The sequence below is a fragment of the Polyodon spathula genome, chromosome 59 (genome assembly GCF_017654505.1).
Source record: "Polyodon spathula isolate WHYD16114869_AA chromosome 59, ASM1765450v1, whole genome shotgun sequence".
Classification (NCBI taxonomy): Eukaryota; Metazoa; Chordata; class Actinopteri; order Acipenseriformes; family Polyodontidae; genus Polyodon; species Polyodon spathula.
The window spans coordinates 592,845-610,344 of record NC_054592.1 but is presented as its reverse complement, the minus strand read 5'-3'; the positions used below and the strand labels follow the sequence as shown (position 1 = coordinate 610,344).

The 17,500-nt window shown below is 42.2% G+C and overlaps 2 protein-coding genes across 4 annotated transcripts in view; one reads left to right on the top strand and one right to left on the bottom strand.

Annotated features, from left to right (window-relative positions):
- Positions 1–1,250: 1,250 nt before the first annotated feature.
- LOC121307871 (dynein light chain roadblock-type 1) lies at positions 1,251–3,733 on the bottom strand. The gene is made up of 4 exons (XM_041240175.1): positions 3,627–3,733; positions 2,487–2,562; positions 1,637–1,804; positions 1,251–1,510 (listed from the first exon to the last, which is right to left on the bottom strand). Exons 1-4 carry the CDS (start codon positions 3,627–3,629, stop codon positions 1,467–1,469), a joined length of 291 nt encoding a protein of 96 aa, XP_041096109.1. The 5' UTR covers positions 3,630–3,733; the 3' UTR covers positions 1,251–1,466.
- Positions 3,734–6,123: 2,390 nt separating this feature from the next.
- The window catches only part of LOC121307873 (CMP-N-acetylneuraminate-beta-galactosamide-alpha-2,3-sialyltransferase 2-like), a 12,180-nt gene continuing 803 nt past the window's right edge, over positions 6,124–17,500 (top strand). Inside the window, exons 1-7 of one of the 3 annotated variants that reach the window (XM_041240182.1) lie at positions 6,124–6,365; positions 13,566–14,326; positions 14,873–15,066; positions 16,117–16,296; positions 16,414–16,459; positions 16,994–17,113; positions 17,354–17,500. The exon at positions 17,354–17,500 is cut by the window's right edge and continues 803 nt beyond it. In XM_041240182.1, the coding sequence (XP_041096116.1) occupies positions 14,009–14,326; positions 14,873–15,066; positions 16,117–16,296; positions 16,414–16,459; positions 16,994–17,113; positions 17,354–17,500 (1,005 nt within the window). In that variant the 5' untranslated portion in view covers positions 6,124–6,365; positions 13,566–14,008. Of the gene's footprint in view, positions 6,366–8,765; positions 9,908–12,174; positions 13,147–13,565; positions 14,327–14,872; positions 15,067–16,116; positions 16,297–16,413; positions 16,460–16,993; positions 17,114–17,353 lie in introns of those variants that run through there. The other 2 variants (XM_041240181.1, XM_041240183.1) reach the window with 2 other exon arrangements.

Here is a 17,500-nt window from a genome sequence, read left to right as displayed (position 1 = left end):
TCAAGTACATTCCAAGACCCTTACAAGGTAAGCTGGTTATAGGCTTACTCTTGCAGACCAAAAAATACACACTCCAGCGGTTTCATCAGCGCCTCGTTAGCGCAGTAGGTAGCGCGTCAGTCTCATAATCTGAAGGTCGTGAGTTCGATCCTCACACGGGGCAGTCAGTTTTTTTTTTTTAATTTTATTTTTTTTTAATATTTAATTGTCATTCCCACCCACAGTGGCGACTCGTGACTTGAAAAACTGATGGGGCATGGGAAATAGGCTCCATTTTTATAATTGTAGCGCTTGTAAGCACCCACTTTGGGTGGCATGCCATTAATGTAATGTTCTATCCAATGCATGGCCTCTTGAGCCATGCACGGCTTACTGACTTCACCGATCCGGCTCTGTGTAACATCATGGTTCTTAGTGGGTTTGAAAAGACTGCAATGCTAATATGCAGTGTTGGGCAGAAGAAAGTACAGGCACCCATACACTGGGACTGATTGACCTCCTGGTAAGGGATCCAAACAAGATATAGTGCCTATCAGTGTCTGTGTGCTTTGTGAACCAAGGAAAGTGGCATTACATGGGTCCCTCTGACTCAAAAACATGTTGACGTGAAGTTCATATATTTATTAGTAGTAGTATCATCATTATATACAGAAAAAATTCAAATATACACACCTAGTTGTTGTTTTTTTTATGTGACAAAACAGCAATCACTGTTTTGTTTATTTAAACAATAAATAACAAGCCTAACCCCAAATGTTGTTTGCAAAGTGTGTTAAGTAGACTCAAATGAAATGTCAATATGCATTAACCCACCCCAAGGTGATCTTTACATTATCTCTCAAATGGTTTTAACTGCACACAAGCGTGCACCAGCAACTAGCGCCCTGCTGTATGGAAATGTTTACAAGTGAGTAAAACAAAAAGAAAAAAGACTTGACAAATGGTTTTCTGCAGAAATGGTTTGTTTTCTCTGTGGACTCTTTCAGCACTAAAGAATGTACATGTGTGGACAGACAGGATTGCACAAGTTCACTGGTCTGCTGCTTGGAGAGGCGCTAGCTTTCCTATACTGCAAGAGCATTCAACCTGTTTTGAGTAGTCTTTAGGGAGGGAACTATCAAACTCAGATGGGGAAATTGAGATTTGCATTTAGATCTGTTTTGAGCAATTTGCTTCCTACGTCCCCATTTATTTAGACCCATATTGAAATGCAATGTTGCTAAACACAATAAATACAGTAGAAAAAATGATTAAGATTTCTGTGGAATTTTATATTTTCCTAATGCTATCTTTAGTGACATATTTTACTGTATCTGTTGCGCTTTCGTTGTTGTATAAGAGATGTGACCAGCTGTGTAATCATTTGCTGAGACAGGAATGCATTTTCAAAACAAATAGGAGGGCAACATTGTTTTCTGGCAAACTGTTTAAAAATGGATTTGGCCGTCAAATGATAACAAATCTTCTTAGTCTGTGGGATTCTGGATGACAATCAGGAAATATTCTTTATCTGTTAAAAAGAAAACATATGTTAAAGAAATAATAACATATATCGAATGTATTTTATTTAAGCATTTCATGTTGAATAGGGTTCTAAGTTTGTTAGGGACTCCGCTGCAGGAAGCTCATGCGTTACCTGGTGCCACCATGATCTCATTCTTCTTGGAGCGGAGTCGCAGGAACGTCAGGTCGTTCTGGGGGTCCATGTCTCTGACTGTGCTCCGGGCTTTCAGCACCAGCTGGTGGATCTGAGCTGCGTACTGGACAGTGGTGGAATTGTCCAACGTTGTCTTGATAGGGATACCTGGCAAAACAGGAGAACGAGGAGAGGGGTCACAGCTACAAAACAGGAGAACGAGGAGAGGGGTCACAGCTACAAAACAGGAGAACGAGGAGAGGGGTCACAGCTACAAAACAGGAGAACGAGGAGAGGGGTCACAGCTACAAAACAGGAGAACGAGGAGAGGGGTCACAGCTACAAAACAGGAGAACGAGGAGAGGGGTCACAGCTACAAAACAGGAGAACGAGGAGAGGGGTCACAGCTACAAAACAGGAGAACGAGGAGAGGGGTCACAGCTACAAAACAGGAGAACGAGGAGAGGGGTCACAGCTACAAAACAGGAGAACGATGAGAGGGGTCACAGCTACAAAACAGGAGAAGGAGGAGAGGGGTCACAGCTACAAAACAGGAGAAGGAGGAGAGGGGTCACAGCTACAAAACAGGAGAACGAGGAGAGGGGTCACAGCTACAAAACAGGAGAAGGAGGAGAGGGGTCACAGCTACAAAACAGGAGAAGGAGGAGAGGGGTCACAGCTACAAAACAGGAGGAGGAGAGGGGTCACAGCTACAAAACAGGAGAACGAGGAGAGGGGTCACTGAATTTATTCAGTTTCAGTGTTTCTAAATCTACCCACAATACTCTCAGAAAAGCAGGTGGGTTTGCACTAACTTACAACCTGTGATCTAGCTTTGCTCTCACTGTACCTTCTGCATTGACAATTATTATTCCTTGGACTCCCTTCTGGCTTTGAATGCGCTTTAACGTCTCCTCCACTTCTGCCTAGAAAAACAGGAGAAAGCACAGAAGCAACACCAGAGCTAAAGCAATGGAAGAGAAGTCTCATGATCCAGGAACCCCAGTTTGACACACACTGTATATCCCATCCTCCGCAAAGGCAACAGGTTTCTAACACTGGTGCCATTTCAAAAGCAAAAACATCACCGTGATGTGAACACTCAAGCCTTTCATGCATGCAATGTAGATTTGGACACACAATGAATGTATTATTCATTGAAAATGTTTTCCGTTGCTTTATATGGGGGGGTAGGGGGTCATAACACATGAAAGGGTTAGTGTACAGTGTGGAGTCCATGCATGTTAGGGAAGGAAAAAGTTGTTTGTTTTTGTGTTACTATGGCAAGGCAAACACCAATTGAATTCAACGTTACTGAACTTGTCATAAGGAAATAAGACCCCTATTGCATAGTAGTTTCAGTCCCTGTGTATAGATAACAAGCTGTCTTATTAAACTCAGTCAAACAAAGAAGGATCAAACTGCTATGCAGTCAGAGTCTTATTTCCATCCCTGCTGAAACCCAGTGTTCTGACTGCATTGACAATACTGTATTAAAATTACAAAAAAATAAAATTAAATTAAAAAACGAAGTATGCGGATCATACACCATAGGGCATACTGAACGCCCCAAACACTGTACCCGAGTAAAAATAATACAATGCACATAAAACACCGACACACACTGGTCTATACAGGAAAGTCAGGGCGCTACCAATAATTATTATGAGGCGTTTTTCTTTGTTTTACTAAAACAGACAGCTCAATCTGTCCTGCATGCACCGAGATTCCCATCACTGCACCTGTAATGTTTGACAATATAAATATGTTAATTTAGTAAAACTTCACAGAACGAGGTTATATAAAGAGCGTTACAGTTAAGAATACTCCGTCACAGTGTAGTGCTGCGCACAGCGTAACTACAACACAAACCAACGCCCAGAGGCCAACACGGCAACATTAAAATATACAATTCAGTTTGCCTGACAAACGCACATAAGACTAAGCTCGTTTTGAATCTATAAGAACACGTCCGCCAGGGTGTACTTACCATTTTTTGCAGCAATAACTATTTCAAATCAAGACTTCACATATAGGACCCCAACCCACACACCAGAACAGATAGCACACTTTGCACATGCGCAATAGAGGGATGACATCACCAGGAAATGTAACCGATGTAAATATCGCAAAAGCCATGAGATTTCACCGGCAGAAAACGATAATGGCAGATCGCGCTACTTTCAGTAGACTTATATGGCGTTTCAACCGCTGAGTCCTAATGTAATGTAACAGGATGTACATGTGGAAAACGTGCTGGATATGTTTCCTATGTATCTAAGAAGCACAGACTGCACTGCTGCATTACACAGACCACATTCGTAAATATGTACCGAATATATTTCATTATGAGTCTGAAACGCACTGCATTGCTGTGGGGTGAGGACTCGGTAATGTGGTGTCACATGACCCCCTCTGCGTTAGGCCTCTATTGGCTCCCTATCACTCAAAGAATAGAGTACAAGGTAATTCTGCTTACTTGTAGATATTTTCTTTTTTTGAAGTAGATTTTGTGAAGCGCCTTGAGACATTGTATGGGGCGCTATAGAAACATATATGATGGATTGATTGATAAATACACTATGAAACAAGAAGACCACACTCATCACTTTCACAACCTCTCTCAAACAGAGGGTCATCCTCCATTTCTGTTCTGAAAGAGGTGACAAAGCTTATTTACGACCGTCTGGAAAGTGGGGGGGGGGGGGGGGGGGGTAAAAAGCTGACACAGGGATGAGAATTGATGCTGATGAGAATGGTCACTGGGTGTTTACAGCCACAGGATTCATCACCAGAGATCCTGTTCCTTTTGTCTCTTGCACTGGTTCACAGCCCAATGTACACCAGCATGTTGTGAGTCCCAGTATAAGCCAGCAGCCTTTCCAGTTGATATACTGTACCTCTTTTATAGCTCTGCTTTTTCCAGTCAAGTTCATGCAGCTGCCTCTCCTCGCTGCTTTCCCTGCAGTCTCGGTGAAAGGTTCTTACCTCCACGGTTCAGTCCAAGAGGATCAAAGATTTCTGCGGCTGTGTTTCCTCACAGGGAGCCCATTGACTGGGTATTTATGTTGCACATGTGACTGTGCTTCACCCTTTATAGCCACTGCTTCAACCAAAAGAATGTCTCCCCCTGCCCTGCAGGCAGTGTCTGGTAACACTGACTCACCGAATGGCTTCCAGGGGTTTGCCCTTGCAGGTTTGGATGGCCTTCACACATTCTTGCATGTTCGGTTTTACCTTGTCCTTCATTAGAACGCTGCTCTCAGTTTATCAGCGAGTAACTATGCATTCTGCTCAGTGTTTAATGATTGTTACAAGGTCAACCTGCAGTGCCATTCCCTCCCCCACAGAGAGCTGTTCCTTTGCATTTTTACACTTAAAGGCAAACCAGGGTTATTACTTTGATAATAAAGTCCGGCAGCTTATTCATTACTGTGTGCATAGTGTTACATGCAAGCTCTGGTATACAACCCAATTCAGTATCAAGGCCCCCATGTTGACTCTAGTCAACTTTAGCTTTATACAGTTTCGCTTCCTTGTGAGGTCACACCTAGATATCATGAAACCAGCCCTGCAGAGGCTCAGTGCTGTTGTTAACACAACACATTTGTAGAGTGTATGTTTGGAAACAATCTTTACAGCCCATGTTAACCTAGAGATTTCAGATGCTAAGAGCATGAGCCTTGTAGATTGCACCACCCACAGATATCCCACGTTTCAATGCATTACTGGTAAGAGATACAAGACTGGAGCGATGCTGTTTGATGGATTTGTGTGAAAGTCAACACCTAGTCACTATTTTTTTATCCCTTGTTTTCATTATTGAGTCTTGGAGTCTGTCACTTGGACACTCATGCAGATGAGGAGCTGTGCAGAGTAACTGCATCCTCATTACAACCCGTTTAGAACACGTACCAAAGAGAATAGCTTTGGAATGCTGAAAGGCACAGGTTCGCCATTAACAAAACAGACTTCGTGCTCTGACCGTATACCACTTTCTCCTTTCATTTAGTCAATAGCCTTTTGATTAAAAACTCCAGAGTTTGTGTCTGTTTATCTAAGTAGCAGTCGGTGCGTTCCACAAAACGCTTGCAAGATTCTGCAGTGTATTTCTGTTAACTGTGCAGTTGGCAAAAGTTACTGCATGCTAAGTGCAATGCAAGTACATGAGCTGCTGTGCTGTTAGACTTTTGATTGATATAATACAGTGCTGGCAGTGTCTGTGTATTTGTTAGCTGGGGGAGTTGGTTCAAATTAAAATGTTTATTGATGCAGCTTCAGAAGAAAGCCATTATAACAGAACCAGGCAGGCAAGGATCTGTGTGGAATTAATGTGACATGACCATCACCAATGTATGAAATACAGTCCTAGGCATGACTGTACAAGCAGTGTTAGAAGACTTCCCCTTTTTAAATGACTGTTTAGAGTTGAGTGCAGGAGTTTAGGTAATTTACCATGAATAAGGCAGTGCATGAAGTGTTTCAAGCTGTGCTCATCCACATCCTAATATGCAAACTATTTTAAAACAGACAGTATACTGTTAGTGTTACCCTGCAGCTAAAAAAAAAACTTAAAATCCTCTGCTCCACCTCTTAGAGAGGGGAAACGTATCGACAACCCACTTGTTTCACATCATTTTATAATCCAAACCATAGCTGGAGAGAGCGGGCAGGACTGAGAGGAGCAATCATTTGGAGTAACAGATTTTCTTATGCTAAGACAGAAAAGGTACAGTTACTTTTTTTCTTTCTTGCTTTCATTACCTTTTTTTCTATTTCAGCATTAATCCCATTTCAATTGATTTTTCAACTAAGTGCTTTCTGAGAACACCAAAGCATGGAGTTTGATTGAATTGCTAATGAATTTAAAACTCAAACAGTTTCAAGGAAGTAGATCTGTTTCCTGTGCATTTGCTGCTCTCCTGAGAGGGTAATTTAGCATTGAACTGGGGTTTAACGCGAAGAGAGATTTACTTGTTATAGCTGGAGGGGATTTTTCCTTTTCTCTTGGTTTGGTGGCTATCGTTTCATTGCTGCTGTGTTCCAGAGAGGGGAGACGAAAACTCTTGCTTTTTCAAAGCTAGCAGAGGAAACACTGATGAAGTCATGTTGTTAAGAGGTTTGATTAAGTCTTGAGGTTTGAAATTAGTAAAAAAAATATATATATTATAGGCTTTTTGCTTAAGGCACTCCTTGGCTAATACACTACTTTGTTCACTATGGCTGTGAGCTGTGAGTAACAGAAAAATGAAGCCTGTAGGAGACCTTGTGAAGTAAACAGTTCTGTAAGCTGTGAGTAACGTCTTCTTTCTGTCTGTTTTAAATACTTTATTAGCTGTTCTTGCGTGCAGTGGGATTGGTATAGACTTCCTTATATCTACACAAGGCAATTTAACTGGCCTAGGTGGACACTTTTAGGGACTGTTAAACAGGTATGGGAACATACACTGAGAAATAAAGGGTTAAGGGTGTTGCAGACATCATGTTACAGCAAAACAATTAATATCTGAGATCAAGGACACCTTTTCATTAACTGCTACACTTCAATTCAATAGCTGACGTTGTTTATGCAACCAGACAAAGGACACTTGTATTATTTTCTTTTAGTTGTATTTCATTGTTGTAGTTTTTGCTGACCCTGAAGATCAGGCTCCGTTGCAGCTCTATCTTGTAGTTGTGCCTCTTGATTTAGCCTGTGGTTTAGCCACCCAGTGCACTGACCGCTTCTCAGTTACAACTAAAACAACAAAGCTGTCCCCCTGCTGGGATTGAAAGATTACCCAGGAGGATCTCGGAAACTCCTCATGAAAACAGGCACACCAGCCAGACACTCAGTGAGTGATTTCATATGCAAGAGAGCATGAAGCAGAATTCCTGAGCCCAGCATTCCAACACTTTCCAGTCTCTACAACATGAAGCAGGAGCTGAAAACTCCAGCTTTAATCTTCACATTTTGCCCTGATTTATCTTTAAGCAAAGCTCTCTGGTTGTGAATGGGCTATTTCTACCACATTGTTAAATCCTGTCCTGTTGTAGGTTTGTGTGCTAATGGAACAGATGGGTGCACAGTTTCTGGTTAAAGTGTGTATTCTGTATATCATACTAAACATATTAAGCCGACACTGAAAACTGCTGTTTGTGTTTTTCCCAGTAGTTTTGCCCCATTGGCTCTGCCGTTAGCGCCTGGTGGGGTGGCTCACATAAGCGCTTTAGTTTGATTTTCCTTTTGATCACCCATTGTTTTGTGGGACCCCACTGTGCCTCTAAGGATAACTCCATGGCTGTTAGTGACTTTTTTCCTGTGAGAGATGTAGCAGGCTGATTGAAAGCTGCTTAATGTGCATGTGTGCTTTCTGCGCCACAGCCAAAGTTATCTACTGCAGCAACAAAACTACACAACAGAATTAACAACGTGCTAACAACACTCAAACAACTGCGGCAGCCCACAACTCAGAAAATCAAGCATGTTTATTTGGGGGTTGTTTTGCAAGCATTTCCTGGCAGTTCTCTTGCTGTTGGATGTACATCTGTTTCAGCTTGAACCGCAGCACATATCAAGTATCCCTCAAGCAAGCAGCTCAGCCCTGCTTTCCTGGTGTAGTTTGCATGTATATTAACAGCTGTCACAATGTATGGGTGTCCCATGATTGTAGATTTGGTGGAGGGGGTGGGAAGAATCCCTCTCTTCTCTATCTCATAGTCATACAGTAATGAAACATGACTGTTGAAACTGTTCTGCTCTATACATAAAGTCTGATTTATAAGCTTTATTTATGTTCTGTGATGCATCACTTCCTGCAAGTTATATTATGTCTATCCCGTGAAGGGAATCTGTTTTTATCAGCGGTTTTTCACTTTTTGACCTGATCAAATTCATTAAACCACAGAAATCAAAGTCGTTTGGTGTACAGAGTTCTGAGATCAAACTCACTCACCCTCATGTTAATATGGCTTCACTGCATAAAAATGCATGTAGCTGGCTGCCCTTTTGTTTGTTTTGGTCCCAACTTTAGACACTGCATCATCTCAGAAGGAATGTTTTGCTTTTTCTCATAGCTAGAATGAGTATTGTATTGCTTACTGGCACCGTACTGGAGCGGCGTGGGGGGCAGAGACAGTAGATGTTTGTCACCAAGGAAGGTCTGCTCATAAGTGACAACTTTAACCTTTCGAAATCCTGCAGCTTTATTTCTGCTTGCTTTACTTTAACCCTGATTCATGGTGTCAAGTTTTCAGACGCAGGAAGCACCCTACCCAGTCTAGTTCTAACATTTGATAAACCGTCAACTGAAGTGTCACGTGATCTGCTTTGATATGACGGGTCTGTTCTGCGTTAGTCAGCAGGTCAGCCTCTTCCTGAAGATGCCCATTCTCACAATACTGTCACAATATTCTTACCCCCCAACTCAATCTTAATACCCTGGGTTATTAAACATTCCATAAAGATACCCAGCACTGCTCCCTAGCATGCAATCTGGAGGCTGGCATGCACGCTGATTGTGCCTCCTGGCCCCACACTTGGATTTGCCACTGTAGCACGCGGGTATGGTGCAGTTAATATCAGCACAGCAACCCATGGGTCTTCCTGTCATGCTTTATAAGAAAAAAAATTCCTGACCTGTCTGTATCCCTCCTACCTCGACTGATCCACAAAGACAAGCCCCCCGTTTCCCTTCACCAGGTCACCAGTCCGTTCTCAATACGGTCAGCGGATACCCGGGCAGTCTAGAGTTTTGGATGATGAAATTCTGTAAAATCTTACATGCATGTTCCAGTTTAACAGGGGAGTGTTCTTTAAAGAAAAGGAGCCAGGAAGGTTCAGTCATTCCTGCAATGGCAATTTTAAGGATTACTGCTGTGAAGGCTGACTGTAAAAGGATCCAGATCAGGAGTGTCCAACTGAAGGGAAACAGATGCTTGGTTTGAATAGGGTTGGGGGTTGGGGGGAGTTCATGAGTGGTTTAAATCAAGTTGAGACCAGAGTCAGGGGGAGAACTCTAGATGTGACACGTTCTGAGAAAAGACCTAGTTTCTGGATCTCAGTTTTACAACAGCATGACCAGCTCACAGTAAACAGATCAGTGCTGAACAGCTTCATCACTTCACAGGCTGTGTGAAGAGAGGAGGGGGTGGGGTCTAACGGAGGGTGCAGGGTTCTCAGATCCAGACAGCAGGGCAGCACAGCACACCACTGTAGCTTTATTATCCTAGTTAAAGTGACACACAGTACAGGAGCTCACTGGATAGTCACCTCACCTTCTTTCTATCTGTGTAAGTACTTATTTTAAGTTTGTTTGTTTTGTTTTTTTTTGCATGTTCTTTGTTGTGTGTAAAAGGTTCAGAGAATCTGGTTGCTGGTTGCAGAAAATTCCTAATTTTAAATTAACCAAAAATATACACATACTGTTAATGCTTGAGATTATCCAGCCCAACACTGTAGAATTAGTGGCAGAATTATCCAGCAAATCCTATTACCGGATGCTAGAGTTAACTGGATTAGTTCTAACCCCAATTTAGTTTGTCTGAGTTCAATTTAACACGTCAAGTAAAAACTAAAAAATGTGTGCTATTGAACTGATAGTATTGTTGGCTTTATTTAATGCCGCTCTGCAACACTTTCCAGAATAGCAAACTTCATTTTCAACTTAAACCTTAGTGATATGGGGCCAGTTTCTTAATAATTTAGAAGTACATGGATATGATAGGATATGATAGTGGATCAGATACATAACCCAAATGTATCAGCTAAAGGTAGAACAATGACATGTATTTAAATGAGCAGGTTCCAAGAATGATGGAAGTGTGAATGTTTCTGATCCCAGATTGAATGTATGAGGATTTCTTTTAGAGATGTGTTGTTTTTAATAATGTCACATCACTGCTGTCTGTGGCTGGTCATCTTGCCAGGGCACTCTTGTAAGCGAGGGCTCGTCTCAATGGGTTTGTTCCTGGATAAAGAATGAATGAATAAATGGTTGCTGGCCCACACTCATTTCAGGGTAGGTATTACGTCCATGCAAAAGAAGAGCTGTAGGACTCATGCAAGCCCACATGGTGGGAAAGATTCTGAAACTCCCTAAAATTTGTTGACCACATTTTTCTCCACGTGACGGGGAGGGATGCCAGAGAAAGATAACGTTATCATAGTGCTATCCTGATCTTTTCAACAGAAAAAAAAAACTGACCCACATAAATAACTTAAGTTCAAGCAAGTAGCCTGAACCCAGCAAGGAATTACTCAGAACAATATGGCTGTCACAATCACAACAAGGCTTTCCACGATCCAAAATAAAATAACTTCCTCTGAACAGGAGATTTACTATAAAAGGGTGTTGCATTTTTTATTAAATATTTTCTAAAAAGTGTTATAGGTGGGCTTAGCACATGTTTGGTATCTCTCGTGGAACATATTCAAAATAAGTAACTATATTATATTCTGAGCATCTATGACTTTAAACATAAGGTAGCAAAACTATACAAAACACAAATAAGTTACCAAATATTTTGGCTTACACCCTATACTCATCTGTGCATGTCCATGGTTTGAGATAACAACAGTGATAATGACCATATCCAAACAGCCTAACTGGAAAACAAACTCAACATCCACATGCTATGTTGCCTGAGCTGCAGCATTACACTAGCTTTATGTTCACTTTTATTATGACGTTGTTGTTTTAAGGATAGAGTGCCCCCGAAAAAAAAAAAAGTTTGTCTTGGTTTAATTGGTCGTTGTGACAGAAAATGTCACTTGTTAGAAAATAAGCAAAAGTTGCCAAATGAAATATTCATAAGGGAATATCTAGTTGGTCTCAAAAACAATGACCTCGTCTACCTCATGCAGCACACACAGCAAGTGGCTCCACCCTGAAAATCACATCAGCTGAAGTCTGCAGTGGAAAAAGACAACAGTTCAATCGGGAGCTGATTTCATTTTGAGATTTTAAACAAGATTTACCTTGGCAACATGGGAGTTGCTTATTAAATACATTACACATGATTACAATGTTATTATGCATAGTTACAAGGTCTTTAATGTGTCAATCTTTTTGAATGATATAATCCTAAACCTAAACCTAACTCTTTTCTGATACAACTATGTACTTACATGTATCCTGCAAAAAGATTTACACATTAACACGACAAAACAAATAACAAAAAAAGAAAAAGAAAACCAAGTTTATTCCCCCCCCTCCCCCCCCCAGATGGTCTGGGTAAGATGAAGTGTTCTGGATTGCTCACTGACTGCTCTGTCCAGTCTTAATGTAGTTTATTTTATTCTGAAGATGACACACACACACACACGATGTCAGCGGAAACACTGTGGCCCCACCTCTGGGAGATGGGGGTGGGTTGTCTCGGCCTCGTTGCTGTCAGGCTGGTTCTGTTCAGTGATGTGGTGGCGTGCCTCAGGGTTACTCACTCTGCACGCAGGCAGGTGTTTTGAGATTAGAAAATAGGATCCAAACACCAGACAGCACCTCCTTTGTGTGGCTAATGCTTTCTGTTTGCTTTTTTTGACATTTTCTTCTTTTTTTTAAATTAAATACAGTAATGCACTCTGAAGTGTAAATTATCTATTAGACTTTTAGCACTTTGCAGTTTTGACTTCCTCCTTAAAGGTCCTTGCTGCAGTTCCAACCTTAAGCCATGTGGGAGTCACTGTGTGCTGTGCAAAAATAATTGCATTAGAAATTAATGTAAATAAAAGCAACAATAAAAGTGGAGAAATAAGGATTCAAATACATATTAATGCGGTGTTATCTCCAGGAGACAGAGACAGATGTTGCACAACCTCCCTGTGTAGAGACTTTATTGGTTTTCTTTGTATCGCAAAGTGTGGGTGGCATTCCTGTGGGGTAGAGATTGCTTTCACAGCCCAGTATGTGGAGACAGGGGTCTGGTCAAGAAACACAACCTAATTTTCTTTCCCAAACACAGAGTAGTATAGAGGGAGACAAGCAATGCATTAAAATCAAGATGAGGACTGATCTACTAGTGCAAACCACAAGCACACTGGTGTTCAAAGGGTCTGAGCCCATTAGCTTCCATTGGGTATGTCTTATATTGATTGGCCCCTTTCTGATGCCACATTCCTCTGCAGCCACTGTCTTCCACTATCAGGTTAGGTGGTTATCATGAAAGCTCGGCCCCGATGAAGTTGCAATGCAGCTGAACTGCAGTCTGACACAATGCAAGCAGAGCCCTTTTATGATAGTCAGCTGCTTTTTCTGGATCAGCTGAAAGTCATCTGATTACTCTGAATTATCGCAGCCTGGAGTTTTGGCTCTGCGGGTTCTGCAGTAGTCTTTGAGTCTGTGAGCTGCATTCCACGCCTAAGACTGGAGCCTTGGCATGAGGTCCCGACCAGTCCACTGGGGCGCTTGTAATCTCCCTGGCTGTCTCTGTTCTGAAGGCACTTCACTTAGGCTGGCTCCAGTGCTGCACAGCAGCTGTGATAAACATTAGAGGAGCAGGATGCATACTGATCTCAGAGACGCAGGAGAGGGGTAGGTCCATGTCCATTATCGCTCTCTGGTTGTTTGGACTTTGTATTATTTACAACACCTGTTTGATTCATATGCTAAAATAAAGATACAGGATAGTATCTCTGTAACTCCCTTTTAATTTGAGATCCCCATACAGATTGCATCATAGGCAGGGAAGCATGCTTGAAACCAGCTGTACTGTAGGGGTGCTGTTATAATCTGCTAGTAAGCAGATGTTTGTTTAACTGATTGCACTTCCGCTGTGGTAAACTGACTACCAGAGGCAGATGAGACTTCAGTTTAACCATGACAGCCCACGTTAAGTGATTTTTTTATGAAAGGAAGTACCTTGAGTAAACTCTAGTGAATTGACTGAAAGAAAAGGCATTTAGAATTGCCCTCTAACATGTTTACATGTTTAAATATTTTTGTTTTTTTAGGAGTAAGGAGGAAACTGACAAATTGTGGTTTTATTGCCTTTCGATGAACTCAAGATGATGCAATTCTGATGAATTGAACTGATTTCTTCTCGACAAGAAATAAACAGTATTTCGCTTTTTTTTTTCATTTCTCTTTTGAACAACACATGCAACTGTTGCAATATCCGGACTAGACAAGCAGCCTGCTTACTCTGCCTTTTTAAAAATATATTGACAAACAAACTGAGCAAGAACATTATCATAGTCCAAGAGACCAGACCGTTCGAATGAAGCTGCTCTGCAAGATCTTTAAAATCTCAGGCAATGACAATCATTAACTGTTCTAAGGAGCTGGCTCTGTTGAAAACACATTTGAAAAGTGTTTTTTGAATACATAAGAGACACCTTCGACCGTGACAGCGTGTCCCCTGGTGCATCCCTAGGACTGGCCAGGGATCACCACCATGCACTGTAAGAGGAGAGTATGGTCAGGCCTGGCTATCTTTCTCCTGACAGCAGCTCTCATTGGGTTCTGTATGCAAGTGAACCGCTACAGTTTGCCAGTGCACAGACACAGCACCGATATTAAAGAACCTTTACCTGAGAGCAACCAAACTTTCACCACAGTCCCTCCAGAGAGCCCCCGAGCCTGCAGCTGCACTAAGTGTGTCTCTGAGAAGAATGTGTCAGCCTGGTTTGATAAGCGCTTCGACTCCAACGCACAGCCCCTGCTCACTGCCAAAGATGACAGTCTCCCTCAGTCTGCCCTGAGCTGGTGGCTGGTAAGTAGGCTGTGTTTTCACAGGCATCAGATAACTGTAAACCTGCAGCACTTTGGAAGCACCTGGTTGATGAAGCTTTAGACAGAACCAGGCTTATTGAAGAGTGATGCGGTTCAGTGCTGCTACACTTCTTTAAACATGTTTCCTAGGAGACTCTGAAGGAGAAGTTTCATCCAGACCCCAGCCTGAACAAGCAAGCAGTCTGTCATTCTGCAATAACCCTTTACACAAAATGTCTGTAACTACTGTGCATTTACATAGTTAGTTACAAGGTACTTAATGTGTACATATTTTTGCACAATATAACCCTAACCCTAACCCTTTTCTGATGCAATTACGTACTTAATTGTGTATTCCTCTTTGCATGATGCGAGTGCTCATGTGTTTACTCAGTGACGCTATGTAACACAGTAATTAGATGATATATGAGTGCTCATGTGTTTACACAGTGACACTTTGCAAAGATACAGTAAATGGAGAGACAAGCTAAAGTGTTACCTTTTTGCTACAGAAACATGAAAGCAGTTTTCTTTTCATATCCACTAGGCTTTGCAGCAATCCCACAGAGATGTGAAAGTGAATGAAGTGGTAGCAGAGGTGTTTTCTGTGCTGCCTGGGACAAGCCAGAACAGCACGGAGGACTCATCCCAGTGCAGGAGGTGTGCCGTGGTGGGTAACTCAGGAAACCTGCTCGGATCCAGTTACGGCCCTTTGATTGAGTCCCACAATGTTGTGATGAGGTAGGTTGCGCTGGTTAGGATACAGGAAGCAATGCTGTTGAGATATTACAGTGGGAAATGCAACGTCTCACCCAAAGGAGGTTGAACCTGAAAGAGTAAGTGGCTCGGTTTGGAAAAAATAGAGTATTACACACCCCTACAACTGTTTAAATAATGTACCTGTGATTTCTCTTCTCATTGTTAACACCTTGACAACTTTTTACACTTTGAACTTTCAAGTCTGTTTCAAAGCTTTTTTCAAAATGTCTGCTCTAGTGCACTTATAGTGTCAGGATTACCGCCAAACAGTCAAACAGGTAGCACAGCATAACGACCCATGATGTGGTGCAGAACAGAAAAGCCAGAGCACTTGTTACTTTCTTTGTTTTTAAATCGCTGTTCCTGCAGTGATTTAGAGGACAGATCTCAAACCCCAGAGCACGAGAGCGGCCGTTTTTAAAAGGAGCTCTGAAACCAACTTTAAAAAGTTGTCAGGATGTTAACAACAAAGAGAGAAATGACAGGGGCATTATTTAGATGTTGTAGCCGCACATTGGGATGTGTGGGATGCAGGTCATGCACAGCTGTATAGAGAGATGCATAGCATTTGGTTTCAGGACCCTCTTTTAAATAAATAGATTAAAGGAAATGGATTTGCACTGGGGGAAATCAGAGAACCTCAAGGAGTGATATATACAGACTTTACTGATCAAGTTCAATGATTTATTAAGATCTCTCACCATCGACATGCTTTAACCCAAGGAGGTGGTTAAAGATTTTACACAGGAAGGAAGTAAGCCTTTTATGTTGTTTAACTGACCAGCAAGGAAGGTTTCCAAGCACGGATTGCTTATCAATGCCACATAGCTCTGACTTACTACCATTACCCAGCCCCATCATCCTGTAATATCATGGGCATTGATTTGACAATACCAATGATAACAATTCCTGTACTGATATATAATAGTATCACTGGTGGATCAACCCGAATGTACAGTGGGGGTTATTGATGCCCCTCACCCCGGTGCAGCCCTTCCCCTCGTCTCACTCTAACTCTGTCACTTCATTCAGGATGAACAAAGCTACAACCAGCGGGTTTGAGTCGGACGTGGGGCGCAAGACAACGCACCACTTCATGTACCCCGAGAGTGCCATTGACCTCCCAGCTGACGTCCATCTGGTCCTTGTGCCCTTTAAACCACTGGACCTGCAGTGGATTGCAAGCGCGCTTTCAACCGGACATATAACCAAGTAAGCCAGAGTCCTCAGAATGATAGTGAGGTTTTTACTGTAGTGTATCCTCTTCATTGCTCAATATGGACCCTATCCACTGCATCACTTGAAACGTGTTTTGTTTTCCATCTCTAGGACGTACATGGAAGTCAAACAGTTTGTCAAGGCTGACAAAGACAAGGTAAGGGTAATGATTTCAGGAAGCACTTTGGGAGAGCAGGAGCCATGGTCAGTTCCAAAAGTGAAAGTCACACTCTGTGCACCAGTGTGGATTGCACACCATAAAAGGACTTGCTCTGTGTTTTGATAACATGCTTGCTGTGTGATGCGTTGTTATAGAATCTCATTGAGATGAAGTTAAAAGCTCAATGGCTGCTTGCTCACATAAGCCTGGCTCTTCTGCTTTCAATCTGACCCCATTGGGCTAGATTCTCAAAGCCATTTACTTCAGATCGTCATTAGCACGCTTTGTTTCACATAGTAAAAACACACCTCATAAGAAACCAAACCAGAAACGGACACCTTGGGTGTTTTATTTAGGGGCTTGGAATGGTTTTACTAGTCAATTTTGGATTTCTTTTTTGTGATTTGGAGTAAACAGCTTTGAGAATCAAGCCTGTTGTGTTGGTTTCTTTTGCGCTGCTCAATATGTGTTCGTGAGTTGTTGACAATGAAATAGTCCAGGAAGTGAATGGTCTGCCCTTCTGATCTGCAGGTGTCTGTAATCAGCCCAGCCTTCTTGAAATATGTTAATGACAATTGGACAGAGCATCATGGGAGATATCCTTCCACCGGCATGTTGGCACTGATATTTGCCCTGCACACCTGTGACGAGGTGAGTCCCAGCCAAACCTTAAATCTCATTCTTCCAACGCAGTCCTTCACTGACCCGAGAGAGGATTCTACCCTGTGATCTGAAACCTCTGGCATCAGTAATGAGCTGGGGTTGGGTCTGGGAGATTACAGAAGTAGTTCTGAATGAATGATTACTTCATGATGATTTCATTCCGTGATGGTGTAAGCTTGGAACATTAAGCTCACTGCACCCCATGCCTGCTTTGTCTCCCTGTGGTAGGTGTCCGTGTTCGGCTACGGTGCCGACGTCAACGGGAACTGGCACCACTACTGGGAAGAAAACAAATATGCCAGCGCTTTCCGGAAAACAGGAGTTCACAATGCCAACTTTGAGACGGAAACCCTCAGGAAGCTGGCTGAAGAAAGA

What these genes read in the sequence shown, in the direction of transcription:
- LOC121307871 (XM_041240175.1), bottom strand. An exon ending in AATAATTGTCAATGCAGAAG is followed by an intron (nt 1,805 to 2,486) that starts GTACAGTGAGAG and finishes CTGTTTTGCCAG; the next exon opens with GTATCCCTATCAAGACAACG. An exon ending in TGAGATCATGGTGGCACCAG is followed by an intron (nt 1,511 to 1,636) that starts GTAACGCATGAG and finishes TCTTTTTAACAG; the next exon opens with ATAAAGAATATTTCCTGATT.